This window comes from Tetrao urogallus (genome assembly GCF_951394365.1).
Source record: "Tetrao urogallus genome assembly, chromosome: 1".
NCBI classification, from domain to species: domain Eukaryota; kingdom Metazoa; phylum Chordata; class Aves; order Galliformes; family Phasianidae; genus Tetrao; species Tetrao urogallus.
Window position 1 is genome coordinate 111207352 of NC_136813.1, and position 23733 is coordinate 111231084.

General features: G+C 41.0%; 1 protein-coding gene across 1 annotated transcript; it reads right to left on the minus strand.

The window, feature by feature from the left end:
* Positions 1 to 624: 624 nt before the first annotated feature.
* On the minus strand, positions 625 to 23502 carry CCDC80 (coiled-coil domain containing 80; the record flags this gene model as incomplete). Its single annotated transcript, XM_079547590.1, has 7 exons — positions 625 to 971; positions 5298 to 5378; positions 6829 to 6932; positions 10684 to 10832; positions 11435 to 11571; positions 16665 to 16821; positions 21601 to 23502. The coding sequence occupies 7 exons, from the start codon at positions 23500 to 23502 to the stop codon at positions 625 to 627; spliced, it is 2877 nt and encodes a 958-aa protein (XP_079403716.1).
* Positions 23503 to 23733: the final 231 nt, after the last annotated feature.

Consider the following 23733-nt stretch of genomic DNA (forward strand, 5'->3'; position numbering starts at 1 on the left):
AAAATTCTTACTTTCATTGGCAAAGTCAGCAAATTACAATGCTGATGCACTGTAGAAGGGATGCTGTGTTTTTTAGATAAATTACTTCAAAAGGATTTTTTTAATTATTATTGAAGAACTTGTCAAAGGCGTCTTTCATAATGTTTCCTTTTTTGGGAAAGTTTTGAAGTTCTTTGCTTATCTTCATCAGCACAATGCAAAATTCTCACTTTCTAATAAATACAGGGTTTTTTTTCTTAGAAAAAATACTAAAAAGAGCATTGCAATATTTGTCAGACCATTCATGTCCTGCCCTACAGTAGCGTCCATGGACTGAGGCTGTGGGGACTTTTTGTTTAGTTTTAGTACAAAGAAACAGCAACTGCTGATGCCTTTTGTTTTTAGGATTAAAAATATAAAGGAGTCTTTATTGTTTAAAGCTTCAATACTATGGTTTTGAATTGTTTCACTGTAAAAAGGCTTCTGCATTTTTGAGAAGGCAAATAACCAAGTCCCTTGATTGAACAGTGCAAGAAGGAGGCGTGGATATCTAGATGGCCTGGAAAAACTCTGCAACAGGCCACATATTGCTTGGATAGCTATTAGAAGACAGGCACAGGGCAGTCAGAGACTAACTTGCTCTTTTCAGTATGGATATCCATGGTGGTAACTTCCATGGTGACGGTAGTCATCTTGGTAACCTTCCTGGTATCCCTGGTGATAGCTATGGTAACCATACCCACCATACTCATCTTCTGGGCACTGCATGCCGAGCGATTGCTGAATTGTCATTTCCTGTCGCCGAAGCTGCATGGAATCAATCAGATCATACACAATTGCCATAGACCACATTGGAGAAGGATACCAGGATTTGACGTTTCCATCTTTCCCAACTAGAAGCATGGAGAAATACTCTGGGCTGATTTGGAAATAATTTCGAATGTCTTTCACCAAGTTAGCTGGGATATCTTCTCGGTCTACAGTAGCGCTTCCTAGAAAGTGATCACATAAAACAGCATTGGCATTTTGTTTAAGCAACAGTGATGAGTGTCAGTAACTCAGTGAGTTTGCAGTGTGAGAAAAGATACAGCCTAGTGTTTGATAATGTAATATTCTTGACATTTGCAGTGTAGTATTTCCTGGTTCTGAAATGAAAGGCTGCTGTACTGTGAACCAAAGATGCATTTTTAACCATTTTGTTAGGGTTAGTAAATTTGTCTTTATCCTCTAGGCTGAAGCTACTGTGGTCTGGCACACCTTTTCCTCACCTGGCATGCATGTGTGTCTTTTGCTTCTTTTGCAGCTTGAGTAACGGTTAATGTCTGCAGAAGGCACACAAAAATAGTCACAGTGAAAGAAATCACTACACTAGAAATGTGATAGTGTGAAGCATTGCAGGATGAATATGCTGGGTCATTAATGGCAGTGTAGAGCCTCACTTTTGAGCTGGAATGCTGTATGAAATATTAGAAGTGGCAGATGTCATGATGACTTTAAAAAATAGGCTCTCATGCTGATCTGCTGAATTTGGCTTATAAATATGAAGGCTGTACTAAGTGGGCAGAAAGTATAAGACAACTAGGGTCAATGGACACCTATATGCAGAGTTGATGTAGTAACAGGACTTCCGTGAAGTGGCATCCTGCTTACCCACTTTGTGAGGTTCTCCAAAGGAGATTTGTGAGTGGGTAGCTGAGAGTGGTCAGGCTGATACAGTTGATGAAGATTACTAGAAGGCTTCAAAATAAACTTTGATAATATGATTGGAAGGCAGAAACAGGGTAGGAATAATATATCATCGGTTCCTAGAGTACAGGAAGGTAGCTTGTGTGACCTATTGTAGGGTACCTGCTTTGGCAGGGAGGTTGGACTCTGATATTCTGAAGTCCTTTCCAACCCCTGCAATTCTGTGATTCTGTAACCAGTAAAGTTCACAGTTGTCTATGGTGGGACTGGTGCTATTCTAGGTTAGAGCTTATGTTTATGAAAGGGAGTTATTTGAAAGGCTTGTTCTCTGCTCACTAGTGGTCAAAAAGCCAAAACAGATGTTAGAAGCTATGAAGAAAATGATACAGGAAGAAAACAATATCATTATGCCACTATGTAAACCTTTTGTGTCCCTCTTGAATACCTCATACGCATCTGATTCTCTCACCTTGAAACTGGAAAAAAATCCAAGGCAATGAGGATGGTCATAGGTTTGTCAGTGGGTTGGGGGAGATCTATAGGATTGTGTATATTACTGCAGGGATTAATTAACTTTTACCCACAGAAAAGGTAAGGGATATCTAATAGCCCTATAGGAATCACATTTAGGACAAATAAGAGTTGGTTTGCAGATTTATGAAGTTTCTCAGAGGGAAGTATGGATGCTAAAAGTTAACATGAAATCAAAGGGTGATTTGACAAGCACACTAAAGGTATCTGTTGAGAACTACATAGCATGTATAACAATCTAATCTAATTTGCTCCTTTGATTGTTATCCTTTATTGATAGTTGAGGCCAGCAGCGATGAAGTTGCTGAGAGAAACCTGGGGATTATCAAAAAGAATTTCAGGGGACTGAGGCAGTTAATAGGCAGAGCAGGTGTACAGGTTGTATGTTCCTCTGTCAGTGTATTCTGAGAGAAACAAGAAAACCCATCTCATAAATACATGGCTGAGGCTGGTGCAGTCACAAGAAATTGGGGTTTTTTTGACCGTGGGGCAGTTTACTCTGTTCCTGGCCTGATGTCTGCTGATGGGTCTCATCTGTCTTAAAGCAGGATATGGATGCTAGCCAAGGAGCTGGTAGGGCCTGTTGAGAGGGCTTTAAACTAGATGTGAAGGGGGAGGAGAGGGCTAAAAACCAAGCTTGCTAGAGATGAGCCTAGGGGAATGATGATGGGATTGGGAATGAGGCAACAGGCCCAGCTGAAGTGCATCTACACCGATGCATGCAGCATGGGCAACAAACAGGAGGAGCTGGAAGGCATTGTGTGGCAGACAAATATGACTTAATTTCCATTATGGAAACATGGTGGGATTGCTTCCATGACTGGGAGTGCTGCTGCAGTAGATGACTGTAAGCTCTTTGGAAGGGACAGTTGAAGAAAGAGAGGTGGTTGCATGGTTCTCTATGTTAGAGAGTGTTTTGATGTTATTGAGCTTGGGGCTGGGAATGATAAGATTGAATCTTTAGGGGTAAAGATCAGAGGGAGGGCCAACAAGGCAGGCATCCTGCTGGGACTCTTATAAACCACCTAATCAGGGTGAAGAGACAGATGAGGCATTATACAAGCAGCAGGCAGAAGTTGCATGATCATCAGCCCTTGTTCTCATAGGGGACTTCAACTTTCCTGATGTATCTTGGAAATAGAATGCAGCACAGAAGAAGCAGTCTGGGAAGTTTCTAGAGTGAATGGAAGATAACTTCCTGATGCAGCTTGTAAGAGAGTCTACCAGAGGTGGTGCCCTGCTGCTAGACTTCAACAGAGTCTTCGATGAATTCGATGCCGCCTACCTGGACTTCAGCAAAGTCTTCGATGCTGTCTCCCACATTATTCTCCTGAGAAACTGGTAGCCCATTGTTTGTACAGATACAGTCTTTACTGGGTAAAGAACTGGCTGGAGGGCTGGGCCCAGAAAGTGTTGGTGAATGGAGTTAAATCCAGCTGGTGACCAGTCATGAGTGGTTTTCCCTCGCAGTCAGTATTGGGTCTATGTTGTTTAATATCTTTGTTGATGATGTGAATGAGGGCACAAGTGCACCCTCAGTAAATTTGCAGGTAACACCAAGCTGGCAGGAAGTGGCGATTTGCTTGGGGGTAGGAAAGCCCTACAGAGCAATCTGGACATAGTGGAAAGCTGGGCTGAGGCCAATGGGATGAAGTTCAAGTGCCAAATCCTGCACGCTGGCCGCAACAACCCAGGCAATGCTACAGGCTTGGGGCAGAAATACTGGAAGACTGTGTGCAAGAAATGGACATGGGGAGGTTGGTTGATGCTAGGCTGGTTAACATGAACCAACAGTGTACCCAGGTGGCCAGAAAGGCCAATGGCATCCTGGCTTGTATCAGAAAGAATGCAGCCAGCAGGAGCAGGGAGGTTATTGTCCCCTGTACTCAGCTCTGGTGAGGCCGCACCTCAAGTACTGTGTTCAGTTTTGGTCCTCTCGCTACCAGAAAGACGTTGATGCCCTGGAGCGTGTCCAGAGAAGGTCAGCGGAGCTGGTGAGGAGTCTGGAGCACAGGTCTTATGGGCAGTGGCTGAGGGAACTGGAATTGTTTTGTGTGTAGAAGAGGGGGCTCAGGGCTGACCTTATCACTCTGTACAATTACTTTGAAAGGAGGTTATGGCAAGGTGGAGGTTGGCCTCTTTTCCTGCATAATTAGCGACAGGACTGGAGGGAATGGCCTCAAGTTGCGCCAGGGGAGATTTAGGTTGGATGTTACGAGGAAGTTCTTCTCCAAAACAGTGTTCAAGTGCTGGAATGGGCTGCCCATGGGCATGGTGCAGTCACATCCCTGGAGGTGATCAAGAAACGTTTAGATGAGGTACTATGGGAGATGGTTTAGTAGGAAATAGTGGTGGATGATTGGACTGGATGATCTTAGAGGTCTTTTCTAATCTCGGTGAGTCTATGATTCTGAAACCAACGTCATGAAGTTCTTCAGTGAAAAATAATTGGAGACTGCGAAGGTGTTGAGAAAGGAAGCACAAAATCTGCTTTCTCTGTTATTCTTTCTTAGGCATGGAATTATGTCTTTATGAAGCTAGAAGGGCAGGGATGTTTTCTAGTACAGTGCTGTAACAATGACAAGGGAGTAAATAAGCTCTTTCCTGTTTCTATCTCTTCACTGATATATGTAGTTGTTTCTATCAGGTAATAGAAGAATAATTAACCTTTGAAATGTTCCTTGACAGCTAGTGCTCCTAAGAATGAGTTAGCTTGCTGGGATGTAAGTGGAACAGATGATGGATAATGGATCCATATAAGAGAATCTGCTAGATATTAGCCTTACAAATTCTTAAGCATGTAGATCCTTTACAGCAACATGTGTAGACTGTACCTAGGACTGTGTATATGGGTGGAAGATGAAAATGTGAGGTGCCTTCCTGATCATCTTCGGGCTTTTCTGTCCTACAGAAGCTGTATGGTATTTAGCATAGGTATATCAAGAAAGTTTGCTTTTCTGCCACCTTTTTTCTTAAGCAATGTAAAGAAAAATGTAATTCAATCATATCCATCCCTCTAGAGAAATTACAGCAAAAAAAACCACAGTACTGCATAATGCTCTTCATGAGTAGTAGTGAAGAAACTGGAAACAGTCACTTACCATTAATCGGATACAACTCTAAGACACCACCAATATCTTCTCCAACTCCTAACAACTTGAGGATAGTTATATGGCGCAGACCTGTGGAAGAAATGAGGGAGATTTTGAGTGAGACCAGTTCTTTATGCACATTCTTGGACAAATTTCAGTTAATTCAGCCAGATCTATGCTAGCTAAATTAGAAGCCAGTCTCTGTGAAATTAGCAGCCCTCTGTGAAGCTGAACAGCCAGTTTTCCTTGAGTCTCTGCCAGTCACATCACCTGGTCCCAAACATGGGGATAAGCTAGCATACTGACATACCAGTAACTCACAGAGGCCACCTCCAAAATTAAGAATATCTGTACTGTTTTGTTCATGGGTAAAGTTCTTGTCATATAGCAGAAACATAATTAGGGGTGATATAAGAAACAGTTAAACTGCTGATCACTGTACTGTACGGCTTAGGACAGACATTCACTTCTTTCACTTGCTCTGAGCAGAAGTTTGGACTGTTGCCTCAGCGTTGAAGAAAGTCTTAAGGGACTCAGAACTTCTTCGTGAAATGTGAGTCTATGTGATCTACAAAATCTCTGATGTAACTTCTTACAACGTGGAGATCAGATGCTTGGAAACATCACTTGGTTAAGAAAAACCATTGAAGACAAACCCTTTAGGAGCTCCTTCAGTCTATTCTTAGCAAGAGGCAGAAGGAATGGCCGCGTTCTGTCCTTCTGAAAGGAGTTTACAATGGTTCATACCACAGTTTTCTTTGGGAATTACCAAATAAGATGTTGCTAAAGCTCTAAGTGAAAGCCGGGTGATTATGAGTAAACAAGGCAGTGTAGCAGTAACAGTGTTGAAATGTACTGAAATAATGGCTTTTGAATGGGGCCTATTTCCTTCTGTTACAGGAGTAATAAAGTCTAGGCCTTGCATCACGCTGTTATTGCTAGGAACCTAAGTTAAGGTGCAAGGCTCTCTAGGCTTTCGTAAACAGTCTTGCTCTCAACTGCCTTGTGGAACAGTCCGTCTCTCTAATGAATATCTTAAGTGCCTAGTTAAGGAGCTGAGAAGGTTGTTGCTGGATTGAAGTAGCTTCCATTAACATTTTATTACAGGTTTAGGAAATGGAGCAGGAAGGAAAAGGGGAAAAAAAATAAATAAAAGAAAAAAAAAAAAAAGCAACTGATACCCATACATCTCCCTAGCTCTAAGCTGGGTATAAGAATCTGCCTTTTCCAAGGCGCTGCATCATTAATTCATGCAGTAAGGTAGATCTTCTGAAGTATAAGCTGGAAGAGAAGCTTCAGAGCACTAACCTTTCCTGCCTAAAGCAAAGGATTCTAGGGAGCGCTTGATTTAGTGTTGTTAGCTGACAGTGCTGTACTACCTGCTTATCATGGTATTTTCCAATTGTATTTGGAGTAGCTACAAGCTTCAGTTGTGAGACTCCTCAGATTGTCTAGTTTCAGACTTGAGCAAAAGAATCCATCGCATCACCAGGAAGGATGTGGTTTTTGGGGAGCAAGAATGTAATTTCCTTTGACTCACCAAAATTACAGGCTTGTCCACTGAGAGCAGCAAGCTGCTGGGAATAAGCCCAGTCCTCATCACTGGGAGCAGAGATTACCACTAGCCGCCTTCTCCATCGGAACCTGAAAACAAAAGGGAGTGCAACAGGGAACCATCATGACATACGACTGGAGTACTTTGAGGATTTTTGTTCTTTAGGCTGAGATACGTATAACTTTCACAACTTCTAAGAAAGGGCTGCTGGGAGTTCTTCCCAGTTCCATTCATCACGGAAAGAGGATAAAGCCTATCTGGAATTGTACAGCTCCAAAACAAAGCAAAAAAACTCTTGCAGTTTTGTTGCAGTTTAGCCAAATAAACACTGAAAAGCTTAAGATCTTTGCTGAAGGCCACCTTTGCTGGATATTACAATGCTGAGACCTGCATATTCAAGTGCAAGAGAGATTCCTGTAGAATTTCTCATTAGACATTTTAGCTTCTATGTCATTTGCTGCTGCTGGAACTGCTCTGTTATTTTGCAGTCCAAGGGCTGTCTGAGAATTAGGGTGTATCTTCATTTCAGACATAACTCATGCTTCTATGTAAATAATCACTGATCTCTTTTTCTTCTTTACCACACACGCTCACTCAAAATACTTTTAACATTCTCTTAAATCTAGTCTTGTTTACGTAGATGTCTGTATGAGACTGTGGCTACATAAGCCATCCATTGGGCAGCAGAATAGATTTTGGAATTCTCTTTAACAGGGGTGTCTCATCTAACCAAACTTATGCACTGAGGATCATTCTTCATTGTCCTCTCAGAGAAAGGGAATGCCATAGGGACACTTGAAACCCTTAAGAATTCTAACTACAGAGTTATTTAATACTCTGCAAACAACCCCTTTTTTGAGTAAAGGTACTCATACACTGAACCTAAATAAGTCAGATTTATAGGAATTTGCAGAGCTGCAGGGATATTTTTATAGCAGGAAATGATATTTTAAATGGATGCAGATGTTACTCTGTTACAATAATAGTCTGCCTTTCTGCAGCACCACATGAAGATCTCAAAATAAAAGCTAATGCAGTGGATCAACACTGTTCCACTTGAGAATGCAGAAAATACTGTGGGATTTGCTCAGTCACAGAAGTTACTGAGAATGCAGGGGATGCTCCTGCCTAATTCTTTATCTTGTTGACTGATTGATGCTTTTTTTTTTTTTTTTTTTTTTTTTTAATAAGTGATTTGTTTTGTTTTTTTAAAATAAGTTCCTCAGTTTTAATCTTGCCCAGGAGGAACAGCTAGGAGATGTGAGATGTGCATGCAGGTATGCAAATGGGAACAAGAAGATGTATTAATCATATAATGATGTAAAGAAAAGAGGATGAATTTCTTGTTTTTCTGAAAATAGTAGACATTTTTTTTGTATAATGATGATATAATAATGATACTTTGTATAACAAAAACACTTGGCTGCCTATAAACAAGGACAGAGAATGGGAACATTGGATCATATTTTTTCTAGGGCATAAATGAGTATAGTACCTTACCTTTGAGTTGCTTTAAGATACTCTAATGATTACTTACTAATTTTTGAGTATCTGCTTTGGATGCTTAGAGATGAAGAATATTAACAGTCACTTGAGTTGTGAATTCTTCTATCCCAGGCAAGGCCTATACCTGTGTGCTTGTTTGAAGTCACATCTAACCAATATGTTAATTTATTTAGATTTTTACAGCTGTTGGTTTAGAAACACTAATATACAAATTTATGCCTATTTTCCTGACGTGGGAAACACAAACTGGTATTCCTGTCCCAAATAATCTGCCAGACCCTTCCCTTTGTGCACCCTGTCTTCCTCATCTAACTGGTTTTATTTCTCATTCTGATTTGTGAGCCCAGAAAGCAGCACAGCCAGTGTCTCAGTGTTACAGGGATCCAAGGAAATTCAAGGATCTCTTGCCAATATGTGTGGTTTTTAAGAATTACTTAAGGAAGTCCTGGCTCTTGGTCTTCTTTCACACTAGACAGAGTTGTAAAGAACAACATTTGCAATTTTACAAGGGCTGTTCTAAAAGTAATGTCTCCTGTTTTATTATGTTGGTTGTATGGAAGTAGAGGTTGAACCTCCTACCAATATTCTGTTAAATTTTGTTGCTGTGTGACAGATGGCAGCAGAAGGGCAGTCTGACAAATTGGCGTCTGACATGGCAGTGTGGGTGAAGAAAAGGTGTGTTGCTGAATTCCTCCATGCAGAAAAAATGGCACCCACTGTCATTCATCAACACTTGCTGAATATGGAGATCAGAGTGTGGATGTGTGCACAGTGAGGTGGGGGGGGGGATGAGGGGGACAAGGGACTTTTCAGCAGTGACAGCAGCAACAGTGGGTCACTTCCACCTGTGCAGATTTGTACGAGTACTGCATGTATGCTCTTTTTCATCACTGGTGAAATTGCATAGCTGATGGTGGTGCCTATATTGAAAAATGGTGTTTTGTAGCTGTTAACTTGCTCTATCAAATAGTGCTGTTGTGCTCTTCGTATCTGTTATAGTTTCCATGGAAATAAATAGGCATTACATTCAGAGAGACTTAAGTACAACTGACTTCCCAAATCTGCAACGCTAGGACTCTTGTTCAGCTGGAAAGTTAATCTTGCTGGGAATCTGACCAGTTATAGTGGCTAATGAAGTCCACCCAATACTTAAACCTGATGTCTATTCCACAGACAACAGACAAATTTTGTGCAGCAGTAGTTCTGTTTATAGATGCACCATTCTGTATTTTTCCTGCCTGTTTCTCTAACATGTATTTACTACTAAGGCTGTTCATAAGCAAAGAAGTATTTGGGAACTGCTACTTCTCAGCATACAAGCTCTTTCTTGTGTTGGACAGCTGCTTCCAAACTGTGGTTCTTCTTGGTGGTCTTGAGGATGAATCACTGAGACCTAAACAGGAGGTGGTGAGGAGGGTGGGGTATGTCTTGTTAAAGGTTCTCTTTCTGTAGAAGTGGCCATAAAATTTTAAAATGTTCATGAATAAACAACCTACCAATTTGCCTGTTGCTCCATTCCCCCTCGTGTCATAACACATTATTCTGTCCCAGTTATTTGTATAGGCATCTGGCATTAAAGGTGTACCTGGATGGATTCTGATAGTAGGTGAGGAGAACACAGTAGTACCTCTTAAAGCCTAGAGTGATGAGATAGTCCTAATTTTGTGTAAATTTTTCTGTACTGCTGTTCTTTGGGTCTGAATTTTCCCACAATCCGAACGTTTATTTCAAGGTATTTAGGTCTCGCAGGTAGAGAAATATAGAGACTGCACAAACAAAACTGCCTTTCTACAGAAGGTCTCTCAGGCATTTTACAAGAAACATCTGCAAGATCTGTAATGCATGACTAATATGACTAATACTGGCAAAGGCCAACTGTTACCTCAAAGCAGTATAAGAAGGAAATTACAGCGAATGAATTAGTGAATCAAACTACATGAAAAGGATTAGAATGGGATTAATGAGACTGTGATGGTGGTTGAAACATCAACATTGTACTTTATACATTCAAAACAATGAGCTAACATCTGTGAATTAATCCTTATTTGCTCTTCTAATGCAAATCAGTGTTATTATCTCCGTATCTTGGGGGGGCAAGTTGGGGGAGGCTGATATACAGAAAGTTAGTGTCCAGAAAATGTGCAACAACATGCACACTGACTTCTAGCTCTCTGTGCAAGACTGCATGCAGCTGTGGCTATATCTCTGTTTTGCTTAACACTGATAGCACTGAGAAATCTCTATTAAAAACTGTAGAAGTAGTTGGATAGTTATTTTTCTAGTAAGACAGTAATTACTAGGACAAGCAGCAGTTAAGAGAGCAGAAGGTAATACCTGGATAAGAAGCTTTCAAGGGATTGCTTTTTATCTTCTTTGCAGACAATGCCCTCTTTTTTCTGTCTTTCCATGTCTTTAATTCGTGACTGGAAGGTATCGATCAAATCAAACACAGACTTCATTGCTATGGGTACTTCATAGTATTGCTGTCAAGTAAAAAGAACAGTTGAAAAATGGTCCACGTATTAGCATTCTTTCTGCATGCATTGCAGCACTGTAGGGTATACAGAGATTCAAATATCCTCCTATGCACACAGGTAGCAATGCCTAAAACAGATGATGAACTATGGTAATATTCCTATTTTTGCAGTCAGACTGCTCCTTGGGAATGACAGATTATTTGTCCAGTGTGTTAAGACCAGGCCATTGCAGGCAACACATTGTCAATATATGCTTTTGTAGGGCGTTGTCATATAAAATAGTTTACATCTTGGTGAGTTGTCACACTGTGTTTAAAATACCAGGTACTGCATAAACATCCCTTCCAGAGGCTGTCCTGTCCCAGCAGTGTCATCTCACCATCCCCACAGAAAGCCACAATCCCTGAGATCCTCCCATCTGCAGATTACGAAGATAATGATCTAATTCCTTATCATATTCTCATCATATTCTCTTACTGTCCTTTTTCTTGTCATCTAGCAATGACAGTCTCTTATGTGCCTGACATGCTAGCCTATATTATAATTTCATCTATTTATTTTTTTCATATTTTTCAATGCCTTTTCTTTCCAAGAGTCAAAATTCTCACCTTGACCTTCATGTCAGTGTCTGTCAGCACCATGAAGAAATCATTGTAGGTCATCCCATACTCTTTCCTCAACTCACTGATGAGCTGCTGATCCACAAGATCTTCATCCTCTATCACTTTCATGGGCTTTTCGTTATCTTAATACAAAACAGAGGAGAAATAAAAACGGTCATGGAATTGCACAGCAAGTTGTCTTCAGTTACATCTTGCAAGAAAAGAGGAAGTTCATCTTCCATAGTCCCTCTTCCCACTGCAATGGCAAGACCTTCAAAAACAGTGCAATGCCACTATGGCTTTTAACTGTCCAGTTTTCTGTTTCAGTATTTTTGGAAAATGAGTTTACCCTAGGTCTCATGTAGTTCAACATTAGGCATTTTTACTTGCTTTTGAAAAATTTTGGTTGCCTACTCTTTTCTGGAGAGGGATTTGAGATTTTTTCAGACATATTTATATATTCATGTGTGTGTTAATTATTTCAGTAGCTCCTGAAATGCAGCTGCTCCTGCAATAGAAAATAGAAACTGACAGTTTCCTGCAGAGGCTGGAAAGCATTGAGAATTTGAGTCAGTAAAATGTAGTTAGAACAACTTGAGGCTGTCCAGGACTCTGCAGTATCTTTCAGTCTTAAAAAATTACATGGGATCTTTAGTGACTTCAAGAAACTGGAAACCATTAAACATATCTTGGATACTGCAGTTTTAGCTCTTTGGGTCTGCACAAATACCATGCCATGGCACTCTTCTATGTGCTTGCTGATGTTAATTTCCTATTCTAGCACGTTGATGGGGAAAAAAAGGTGTTCTGAGAATGATTTTATGCATACTCACTGGTTCTACCCTAAGAAAACTTTCAGAAAAGAGAGAGGAAGAAAAAAAAAAAGCAGACAGTGGTTTCATTTTGAAACTTACAGAATTACTAAATGTCCAAATTATTCAAATGGAAAAGAACCAAACACCCAAAAAGATTTTTAACTAACTCAGAACTTTATGCCTGCCTCAGAACTTTATGTCTCTTTTCTTATATTTAACATGAAAAATGATTAGTCTGATGCTTCAAGTTTCAACCTAAAAGTTTCACCTCTTTCACCATTTTCAAATGATTTATCATCATTTGATGACAAGTACCAAAAGATAGTCTAGGTATGTATTTACAAAGTTAGATCCATGTGACTTGTGACAGAGATTTGAAATGTGTTCAGGACAAGCCCATGGAGGTACTGAGAATCCCTAATTTCCTTAAGCCAGAGTGTGTTAGGGCCAAGTCCTGAAAGCCTCCATATCAGCAGCTCATCCCCAGCATCCAGAACAGCACTATACAACTACGACAGTGCTAAAGCAGGCCTCCAGATGCAGCTATGGGCCTGGGAATTAAAAAGCAGGGAAGTCTCACACACAGTGAAATAAAGCACCTGGGGGCCAAAGAGCTGTCTTCAAATACTACTTGTTTATGCCCTAAGAGAGCACTAGGTCATAAATACTCTCATCATCACTTAGCGATCTCAGTAGTGGCTTAAGTGATCTGCCTGAAGTCAGGGATGCCACAGCCAGTAAAGAGCTGCAGTGCAGAGGTTCAGCTTTACTGTCTCCTGCTTCATTGTTATTCATCAGCAAACAGACATGAGATGAACTGATTTCAACATGCAGCAACAGAAAATACTTATTCAAGAACGAATGTATATTTTGAAAATAGTTGAGTATTTAAACAATACATATATATATATTTTTCTAAACATCCATAGCCTCTGGGAGCAAGCTAATCTGATTCAAATTTTGCAATAGATCCAATCTTTGTGATAGACTCAATGAAACTTCTAAATTAAATCTCTGGGAAGATGTTTGGATCAGAACCTGACCTAAACTTCATACCTTGGGGGGAAAAAAAAACAAACACCATCAAGTGCTATAATTTGGCTATACTAATCATTCTACAGACAACATTTTTAATGGTTGTACATGGTTATATGCACTTTATAGTTTTGTGAAGGACTGTAGGTAATGTTATAAATTCTCTGTTACATGGTCCAGTTATGCTTTAATGCTTCTTAAACAAGACTTAGATCTTACTAATGTCAAGCGTGACTCTTAAAACATTAACCAAAATTCATACTTATGCCTGCAATTTTATCCCAAAGCAAGATCAGCACTTTCTCATTGGTCTGTACAGAGGTAAAATAATGCAAGAGAGGTTAGTGGAAAACAGCTTCAATGGTACATTACCTTAGACTAACTGACTCATAGCACTGTTTTGCTTCAAAGGTTGCAAATAGCAACATGAAGATAGCACTCTGGAGTTTCACTGTTTGGATGTTTTCTTTCAGAGCTTACAATGTAAAGTAAAACAAATGACAAAAGTGATACAGAAAAATGCTTTCTGGGGAAAAAAGCCAGAAGGACTGACTTGCCTTGAAAACTTATGCAAATTTAGAAGTGTTTTTTGGAGAGGAAAATATAAGTTAATCCGATAGCCTTTTTCCAGTTCACCACTTGTCCCCAGCTTTCACTGTCATAAAGCATATTGGGTCAGCCTGAAGAACAACACAGTTGAGACTGTCTGCTACCACCAGCAAAATTCTCTTTGATGTTTCTGTATAGGTCACTGAAAAAGTGTAAAATCTTTTCTCAGTACATCTTTAGCAGCCAGATAGGCTGGAAAGATGAGTTACTCTTTACAAATAATTCAGTTGAACAAAGAATGTCAGTACTTAGCTGTGAAAGTATAGAAGCCTAGTAGATTATGTGCTGGCTTTGGTTGTAAGATGGTTGTGTTACAGCTTGGAACTGCAGTTTAGTTCACTGAAGCCCTGTTCCCAGGATGTGGGGGAAAGAGACCAAATGTCTAACTTGAGGTGAAAAGGATTCTGATTTTCTGTCATTCCAATGGGAAACAGTCTTTGGTTTCATCATAAATCGATCTAGGCCAAACAGTGTTAATGAGCTCTTTCATTAACTACTTCTAAATATGTTTGGGCCTTTCTGTTTTTGTCACTTATAATTCACTAGCACAGCAAGTCTGAGGATATAGCAATGTAAGTAGATCCCTTTGTGCTGGCTGCTAAGACTTCTCACTTTGGCAAAATACTGTGAACAAAACATTTATTAGGAGTTTTTGCTGCCTCTGATACTGACAGAGACTGTGTCATTAAGAGGCTATGCCAGCAAGAAGAGTAGAGGAGAAGGGGAGGGAGAATAGAAAAGTGTTTGTATTATTAAAATTTTGAAAAAGCTCAGGAGATTAGGTGTTCTGGGCAAAAATGTAAGGTGAGCTTCTCATGTAAGGTTAGCTCATACCCTTCTAAGTCTCTTGCTTTTTTTCAACAAGTTAATTCCTCCTATGAGAATTAAGCTGTTATACACATTTGTGGTTTGGAAGAAGTTTGGGTGTAAGTTAAGTTTGGAAGAGGCTGAAAGAGTATGGTCTATGTCAGAGTGAATGTCTGTTTATTAGAGAGACTGGAGCTAAATATATTCCTAAACAGTCCACTGACAGACAGATGGTGTAGGTACAGAAAAAGTGACCTTGAGTAACCTTGGTCTGATGTGGAAAATTCTGTACCGCTCCAGATTTGCCAGAGAGGTGCATGGATGGATAGTCTGGATATGTGAGTCTCTGCTGTTCAGAGACAAGTCTGCTGGCCCCCAGCTAGCTCCCCTCTCTCTGATAGTAGTGGGGGCATGGCTGGAAGCCAGGCATAGTTCCATCATTTTCCAACCAGTTTTATGCCAGATCTGAAATACTCTGGAAGGGACAGGTGATGGGAGCATCGTGTAGTCCTGAGCTTTCCATTCCACCATACATTGCTTCTAAGGTCTGGGAAACCAAACCATATGAATTTCTGAATGTGGTCAGTTATAAGCAAAACTAGTAGTTTATATACTGTTGATTTGCCTTGGTTCATCAAAACACTTAAACTGATGCGAAGCTGTAGATGCAGACAGCAACAGGATTGCTTACATTCTTTAAAAGACACTAAAGCTTAGGTGCTTTGCTGGAGCTGGACTTGATGTCTCTGTCCAAATTCCACCATAATTGAAGGAAAGGTTCTTGCTGGCTTTGGTGGGTTTCCCCAGGACCTGAGCACTGACACCTGTTGTTTAAAAACTACGTAAGAGTTGGATGCCCAGTGCCACTTGCAGATACGGGAACTCTGTAAAGAAAGTGGAACTAGATAATGCTGAAAGAAGTGCTTTACAAGACCTGCACAGTCTGATTTATAGTGCCTCCAAAGATTAACCTCTTAACAGCCAGCAATACATAGACACACTGATGAGTATCTTGCTTTCTGGGCAAAGAGAGGCTATCAGAATTAAAACGGTAAACCTTTAATATCAGGTATGCTAGTACAAATATATAGGGTTGCCCATACTTAGAAGGTATGGATGAAATCTCCTAAATTAATATCTCTTTACTAGCAGAGAGAGGAAAATGTTCTTGGACCTCACTTGTGGTAGAAAGTACTCACTTTAAACATCTCAAAATTATCTGTTAAGCCTAGAAAAGCTGATCTTGGAAGGAAAAGAACTCACTTCAAGGAGTCTACCTGGCACACTTCTCTCACAGTCCTGGGTTCAGTGAGTGTGTCCCTGTGCAAAATTAAGCCTTTTCCATGGCCTCATGAGGAGTGAAAAGGCATAAGTAAATGTTATATGGCAGGGCAGAAAGCTAATGATGTTGAAATTCAAAACAGAGTAAGCTTAGACCAAGTTTTGAATTATCATCTCAAACATTCTCTTCAGCTTCTTCTGTACCCCACCTCCTCTCCTTCATGACATCAGACAGTTTCTTTAAACCGTATTTAAAACATGCTAGCAAATATCTAGCCGCCCATGGTTTCGAAAAGAAACAATGGTGGAGCTGTATTAGGACAACCATCCTGATAGTGAGGTTAGTATTCATGATACTGGTAGAACTGAGCCTCATTTCCCCCATTTTCCATGTCCTCATCAAATTTTCAGGCCTTTTCTCTGTTACACTATTTTACTGTCTTTATGAATTCCCACAAACAAAGCTGAAGTTACAGCGCTGGAAGCCTAAGCATGGAAAATATTAGAGGCCTTTACATAAATACAGAATGACAGTAGTCAGCATGGAGGGAGGAGGAATGGGTTTGAAAGTCCTACTGTCCCACAGCAGATGGTCTTGCTTAGGTCTTGACCCAAGCTGGGGAAATTTCTCCCTTTGCTGTCTGTTATGTGCCCACAAGATGGAAAGAAATTATATAAAAAAAAGGAACCTAGCTGGAAGTGGTCAATTTTCATGCTGCTGTTGTTCATGGTGCCAAAAATTGTAATGACTGAGATTTTCCTTGTTGCCATCTTGCAGAAGCTCTCCAGATATTCGTCTCGCTGCTGAACATACATGGTGTTGTCCGCCTTGGGGGTTGTAATCAGCTGGTTGGTGGCAGAGACAAAAGAGCTTGTTTAATATAAGAAATGAAGCAGATTACTATTTCACTGAAGGAGAACTAGTCTCTGTCTGCAACCTTGGATTTCTTTCTCATAAAGCTATTGACTCCTCTATAGTTTTATTTTGCTTGTGGTTGTAGCATACCTTTAAGACTAGTCCTCTCCAACCAGTCCCAGGAAAGCCATAGGAAGCATGGTAGCACCAGCTCTTCCAATGCCTTTCCACAGTACTGGTAGGAGAAATGACACTGGAATTTACAGGAAGCCCTCTACCTTCTTATTATCCTTTGCCCTACCACATCTCCCCCCACTCACCAGGGATGCAACATATTTAGGATTCCTCCCACCCAGTCACAGCAGGAGCACTGGGAACATGGCAGCCTGGCAGCTACTCCATCCTCATCTTATGCTCCAAGCAGAGCTCCTGTGGCTGTTTCGACTATGACAGTGCAATTACAACTAGAGCTCACTGAATAATTATATAACTGATGGTCGTATAAGAAGACCTTGAAAACTCAATAAGGCCACTGTGACCTCACCTGAAAATCAGATTTATCATATATTTGTTTTAAGTCACTTTGCTGTCATATGGGTCTTTTATTTGATTAGAAGGCATGGCTACGGAGGAAAAGCAGGGGGAAGAACAGTTATAAAAACAAAAGTATAAAATTACCCACAATTTATGTTACTCTATTCATTTCCAAGTCTCCTAACAATTGAAAGATTAAAGAAGTTTAAAGCACATAACTTGGCTCCTTCATCATTGACTAGGATTCCGACATCCCAGGAAGGGTGTTTGTCTCTTAAATGTTCCCTGCTTTGTTCTGCAAGATTTGATGACAGGTCTAATTCAGACTTCAATATATGTTCTCACTCATTGCTTCTGACACTAAGAGGAAAGTGCAAACCAATGGTCTGGTCAGCATGCAGTAGTTCTATGCAGCAGTTTCCAGAAGAAGTTTGGAGAGGAATGCCCCCAGTCTAGCAACATAATCATATAAATGCTGTCAGTGCAACACACTGAAGTACCTGCAACCACTCCTCCAAACACAAAGGGAGTTGGAATCTGAATTTTATCATTTAATATATTAAAATAGCAGAATCCGCCAATTGCAAGCTTATGCTTCAGTCTGTAGCGGGTAAAATTATCTTCTATATACCTCATATTCATAGAGCCTGAAGGCTAATGTTTACGATATGCTCATTATTAATTTTAATCACTGTACTGAAATGTAGGGGGCATTTATCAGCTTGTAAAATCTGACTAGTTTATAGAAAGACTCCCTGGCATGACTATAGCCCTGGGTGAATGAGAATTAAACACAAAAAGTGTTTGATTTACATGTAATGACTTGTTTTTAAATTGCACAGAAATACTTCAAGTTAAGAAAAGATCATCAAGAGGATTTGAGGACTGGAACCAAAACCAGACCATTGGTTTGCATTGTACTTTTCGTTTTAGAGGCTGTAAATAAGAGCACACACTGAAGTCTGAACTAGATGTACTTGTTCGGATCTTGCAAAATGAAACAGGGAGCATTTAAAAGGCAAAGCAATCTTCACATCAAAGCTTTGTTCTAGGACTGTTAAAGCCAAACAGAAAATGCATCACATCTACCTGCATTTTCATGCATGTGTGTGTATGTGCATGTATGTATTCATATATGTGCACCTGTGTATAAATGGTTATACAAACTGTCAGCTTGCACTTCATCACCATAAGGAAATAAACAGAAAACCCAAACTCAGTAAGCCAAGACTTCTCAACGTTAGTAAGAATGAAACAAAACCCTCAGTATGGACTGGTGGGGCTGCAGACCTCAATACCCATAATGCTTGTTCAGTGTTCACAGGTGGATCCTATGTTTGTCATTAATTGAACTTAACGCAGATTAGCCTTCAGAAATCTATATGTTTGAAAAGCATGCTGAAACCTGCAAATTGAAATCCTTAATGATGCATAAGTCTTAAAAGCCTGTGACTCTCTTAAAATTCTCTTGTACTGGGAGAGGACTGAAACACGTCTTTGGGAGACAGTCTACTAAAGTGACTGAAAGACAGTATCATAGCAATGTGGTGGTGTTCTACTCAAGTAGGGCCAATTCTGTAACAGTGTGGGCTAATTCTTTAGAGGAGTTTGAAGACTCATGAATGGTAGAGTTTGTCCAGCTAGAAGGACTTACCCTAAGTGAACTGAATAGTCTGATAGGAAGGAGTGCAAAAATGCATGTGTATGGATTAATGAAGCTTGGAAAGTTTTTTGTTATCCACGTGCTGGGGATGGAAAAGAGAGAACAGGCTTCAGCCATTGCTTTTACTATTGATTACCTCAAACTTGTCCTTCAAGAAACTTCAGGACAAGCAGGCTGAAGGTATTATTAGATACTAAAGAAATACAATGGAAATGGCACAATCATTTCTCTTCAGTGAGTTCTAGCCTGACAGCCTGAGATTGTGCAGCTTTTTTAATGAAAATGCAGCTGACACGTGGCCTGCTATCAGCTGATTGAAATTTCAGACCAGCCTTTAAGTTGCTGTGACTGTGCTGGTGTAATGAATTAACAGTTTGACATCCATAAGCTCAGATTTTGACATTTTACATATTTGTTTTTATTTGTCTTGATGCTAGACATGTTGTTGGAAGCCACAACATTGAGATATTTGACCAAATTTCAAAGATCTCAGACTTCCTTGGTTTGCTTAACTGGTAGTTAACATGTAACTGACAAGTATTATTTGCAAAATTAACTTAAGTTCAACTTTTTCAATAATAACACTATTATTATTGAATAATATTCAAATATATTGCAAATGGATCAAATATAAGGCCAAGTGCAAGGTCCTGCATCTGGGTTGGGGCAATCTCAAGCACAAATACAGGTTGGGCAGAGAATGGCTTAAGGGCAGCCCTGAAGAGAAAGAATTGGGAGTGTCAGTTGATGAGAGATTCAGTATGAGCTGGCAGTGTATGCTTGCAGCCAGAAGTCCAACCGTATCCTGGGCTACATTAAGAGAAGTGTGACCAGCGGATGTAGGGAGATGATTCTGCCTCTCTACTCTGTTCTCGTGAGACCCCACCTGGAGTACTGTGTCCAGTTCTGGAGCCCCCAGCAAGAAAGACATGGAGCTGTTGGAGCAGGTCCAGAGGAGGGCCACAAAGATGATTAGAGAGCTGGAGAACCTCCCCTATGAGGACAGGCTGAGAGAGCTGGGGCTCTTCAGCCTGGAGAAAAGAAGGCTCTGAGGATAGTAGTCTTCGAGTTCCTTGAAGGGGGCCTACAGGAAAGCTGGGGATGGAGTTTTTATAAGGATATTTATGCAACAAGATGAGGGGAAATGGTTTTAAACTGGAAGTAGATAGGTTTAGACTAGATATTAGGAAGAAATTCTGTACTGTGAGGGTGGTGAGATACTGGAAAAAACAGGTTGCCCAGTGAGGCTGTGAATGCCCTTTTCCCTGGAAGCATTCAAGGCCAGGCTGGATGGGGCTTTGGTCTAGAGGGAGGTGTCCCGGCCTATAGCAGGGACTTGGAACTAGATGATCTTAAAGGTCCCTTCCAACCCAAACTATTCTATGATTATATGATTGTTCTTCTCCACTCACAACATGCTAGGGAATGTTCTTCTAGCTCTGCACAGGCCCTAAAGCTGGAAGAATAGGGAGGGGAATAAGAAAGTTGGATTCTACTTACGTTTGTGAATCATCAACAGAATGATTAATTACATTCCAGTGGTTGAAATCTTGGCTTGGCGTCTTAGGTATTTGGATTGAAATATGGGGCATCAAAGTGAAGACTGTGTTGTGACACTGACTGTTGAACAATAACTGTCAAAGAGGCCAGATTGCAGTGGAATAATTGCAAGAAACCAGCTCCCATAATAATATTTTTAAAGAACTATTTTTCAAAGTGTGCCGTTTCAGGATATGTGCCATCTGCCAGGAAAAACATCTGTACTACAGCTAAAACTGTTTCCTGTTGCAGGTGAAGTGTTTTTTTAGATAAGTCGTTGGAAAAACATACAACACTATTAAACCCTGAGAGAAGTAACTCCAGATTGTGCTGAGTTTCTAAGACTTGAAAACTAACCATACAGTTATTGTTTAATAAAAACAGCAGGAGAATAAAAGGGAACAAAGTTTGTATGGGATCCCTGAAGATATCTAGTAGATCTGAACGCCAAATTCCCATGAGAAATAATGGCACATATAACAGTCCTACCTCAGGGCAAACTTGTCATATGCCTTTGTGCATATCGTTAGTCAGACATGCATAATACTGCCAAAAACACCTGGCTTGCTTCCAGTTTTAGGACACCAGCACCAATACAAAACAGGTTTGCCAGCTGGCAGGACATGCTTAGCATCAAAATGTAGTGACATTGGCAAGTGCCCTAAAGCAATGACTGAAATCCACATGAACTTCATTTTATTGAATATAGTTGTAGGGATCCTGATACCTGTATATCTATTGAAAATAAAATATTCTGATGACTGTATGATGGCTCATGGAAGTGAGTGGGAAGAAGTTTTAACCTAATTCCTGTCTGATGGATTTTTGTACCATACGTAAGATTTTCTACATGAGGCTGCAAAAACTTCCATGTTGGCAATGATCCTCCAAATCTAGAGATCTGATCTCTTAAACAAAATCAACAAAATAGAGTAATACAAAAGCACCATAAACTTTCTATTCCCCATGTTCCTACTAGGATGGAGATACTAGTTCATTTATGAAATAGAATTCAGATGAACAAGTTACTTACAATGAGCCGCCTTTTGCCTTCAAAATAGTCTAGGAGGTTGGCCACCGATTTCCTGGGAGGCTGTAAGAAAGGCTTCTTGTTGGACTTGGGGAAATCCTCATTTTCTGTTCTGCTCCCCTTCTTGTTTTTTTTGCTACGGTCTTTATCCTGCTTGCTCTTTTTCTCAGCTTTGTCCTTCTTGGACTGTTTCTCACTCTTCTGCAGCTTGTCAGGTCTGTCCTTTTTCTTTTTCTTCTCAGGTTTATCCATTCGCTCATGCTTCTTTGATTCTTTCCCTTTCTTTGGGGGAATACTTCCTACTGCAGTCTCTTCTTCTAGATGGGGACTAGCAGGCTTACTTGGGTCGTATTTATCTTCGTATTCATTACTCAGTATCTTCTCTTGCGTCTTCTTTTTTGGTGGTTTAGTCTTAGTTGGTTTGTGTTGCCCTGGCGTGACATTCAGGTCCCTGTGGTTATAGTCCTTCCTGTCTGTTCGATTGTCTTTAAACCTACTCACGCTTGCCTTCGTGTAATGCACTGAGGGGGCGGTTGGGACTTCTGTGAAGCTCTCATAGCGGCCACCTTTGCTTGGTTTCCGTGTGGCTGCCAGGTGTTTCTCTGGGTGGCCTCGCTGCCGGTCCCTGCGATTTGCCTTCCACACAGGAGAATAGAAATCCTCAGAGGCCATGACTCGCGGTGTGGTGGCCTCAGGAGCTGCTGGCAGCCTGTGGTACTCTGTGGTGGTATGTGACTTTGTGGTCCATGTCCTCTGTGTGGTGGGGACGGGTGTAGTTGTTGTTGTAGGCCTGCTTGCTGTTGTCACTGTGCGGGTGGTGGGCCGGGTGGCTGCGGTGGTGGTAGGGAGGGTAGTGGTCCTTACTGTAGGCAGAGGAGTAGCCACAGTGGTTGTCATTGGTTTTCTCACTGTTTTGGTCCTTGTTGGCTGGTTGTTGCTCCTCCTTGGTTCCTCCTTCCTCCCTCCGGCTGATACTTGGACATGCCCACCACCAGGGGTAGATTGGGTGCTCCCCCCGTTATTGTCATCTTCAACCACCTGTCCCTCCACCCCAGCTGCTTTGCAAGTCTGTATGAAACCCTTCTGTCTCATCTTCTCAATTTTTCTGATGGGGTTCTGATCAATGACCTCATACATGGCCTCTAGCCTTACAGGGTAAGGGTACCTTTCCTCCACCTGTAGAGTTTTCTTCAGCAGCACCATGCCAAATTTCCCCTTTTCTAGTTTCAGAAAGCTCATGAGTTTAGGGATGAGAGCAGGATCCAGTGGCTGTTCCAGGATTTTTCCTTCATTGGTTATCCTTCTGACTTTTCCTCCTTCTTCCCCTTCTTCATGGAACAACACAATCTGCTGGATGTGTCTTTCAGCCAGTTCACAGTAAACATCATTTTTCAGCAGGCTCATCATGAGCCGGTAGTAGCCCTCCGAGGCATGAGGGGCAGAAATGACCCACACCCGATTTTTCCCAGCAAAGCTGGCCAAGACATTGGGGGAGCTTGATCCCGAAGGGAAGCGTACTGCTCGTGACTGTGGGGCAGTAGATATCCCTTCATCTTTGATCATCTCAGACTTGGAATATTTGGCTGCAGCTGTGAGTCTCTGTACCCGCCTTGTTCTGGTGCCTATGCTCCTGGGCTGGGAACGTGATTCCTCTTTCAGGAGGTTGGCAGGTGCCTTTGGAGGTACTGAAGAATCTCTCTTGGTGACGGGGTGTTGGGGATTCGGGCTCAGATTCTTTAGGGATGCTCCAGACCTTCTCAGGAGGCTGCCTGCAGCCCTGTGAGACTGAGGCACTTTCCTAACTCCATGGCTCCCTCTCTCTGCTAACCTCCCTGTCGTCTCAGAGCCACAAACTAGCCATGCTGTCCACAGCAGGGCTAAGCTGAGAGCTGGTCTCCAGTTCATTGTGCAATCTGCTTGTGGGAAGGAGGAGAAAAAGTCAGGTGTTAACAGTATGATGATTTGCACAAATGATTAAATAAAACCACAGAAAGAGACTGGATAGTTTTAGGAATTTAAGAGTGCTGGTTACACCTCAGTAGTACCCCAGTGGTTTTGTAGAGTTTAAAAGTTATTTTTGGAAAAGCACAAAATGGATCATTTTATCAAAAAATGACATCATCCATCTGTAACACA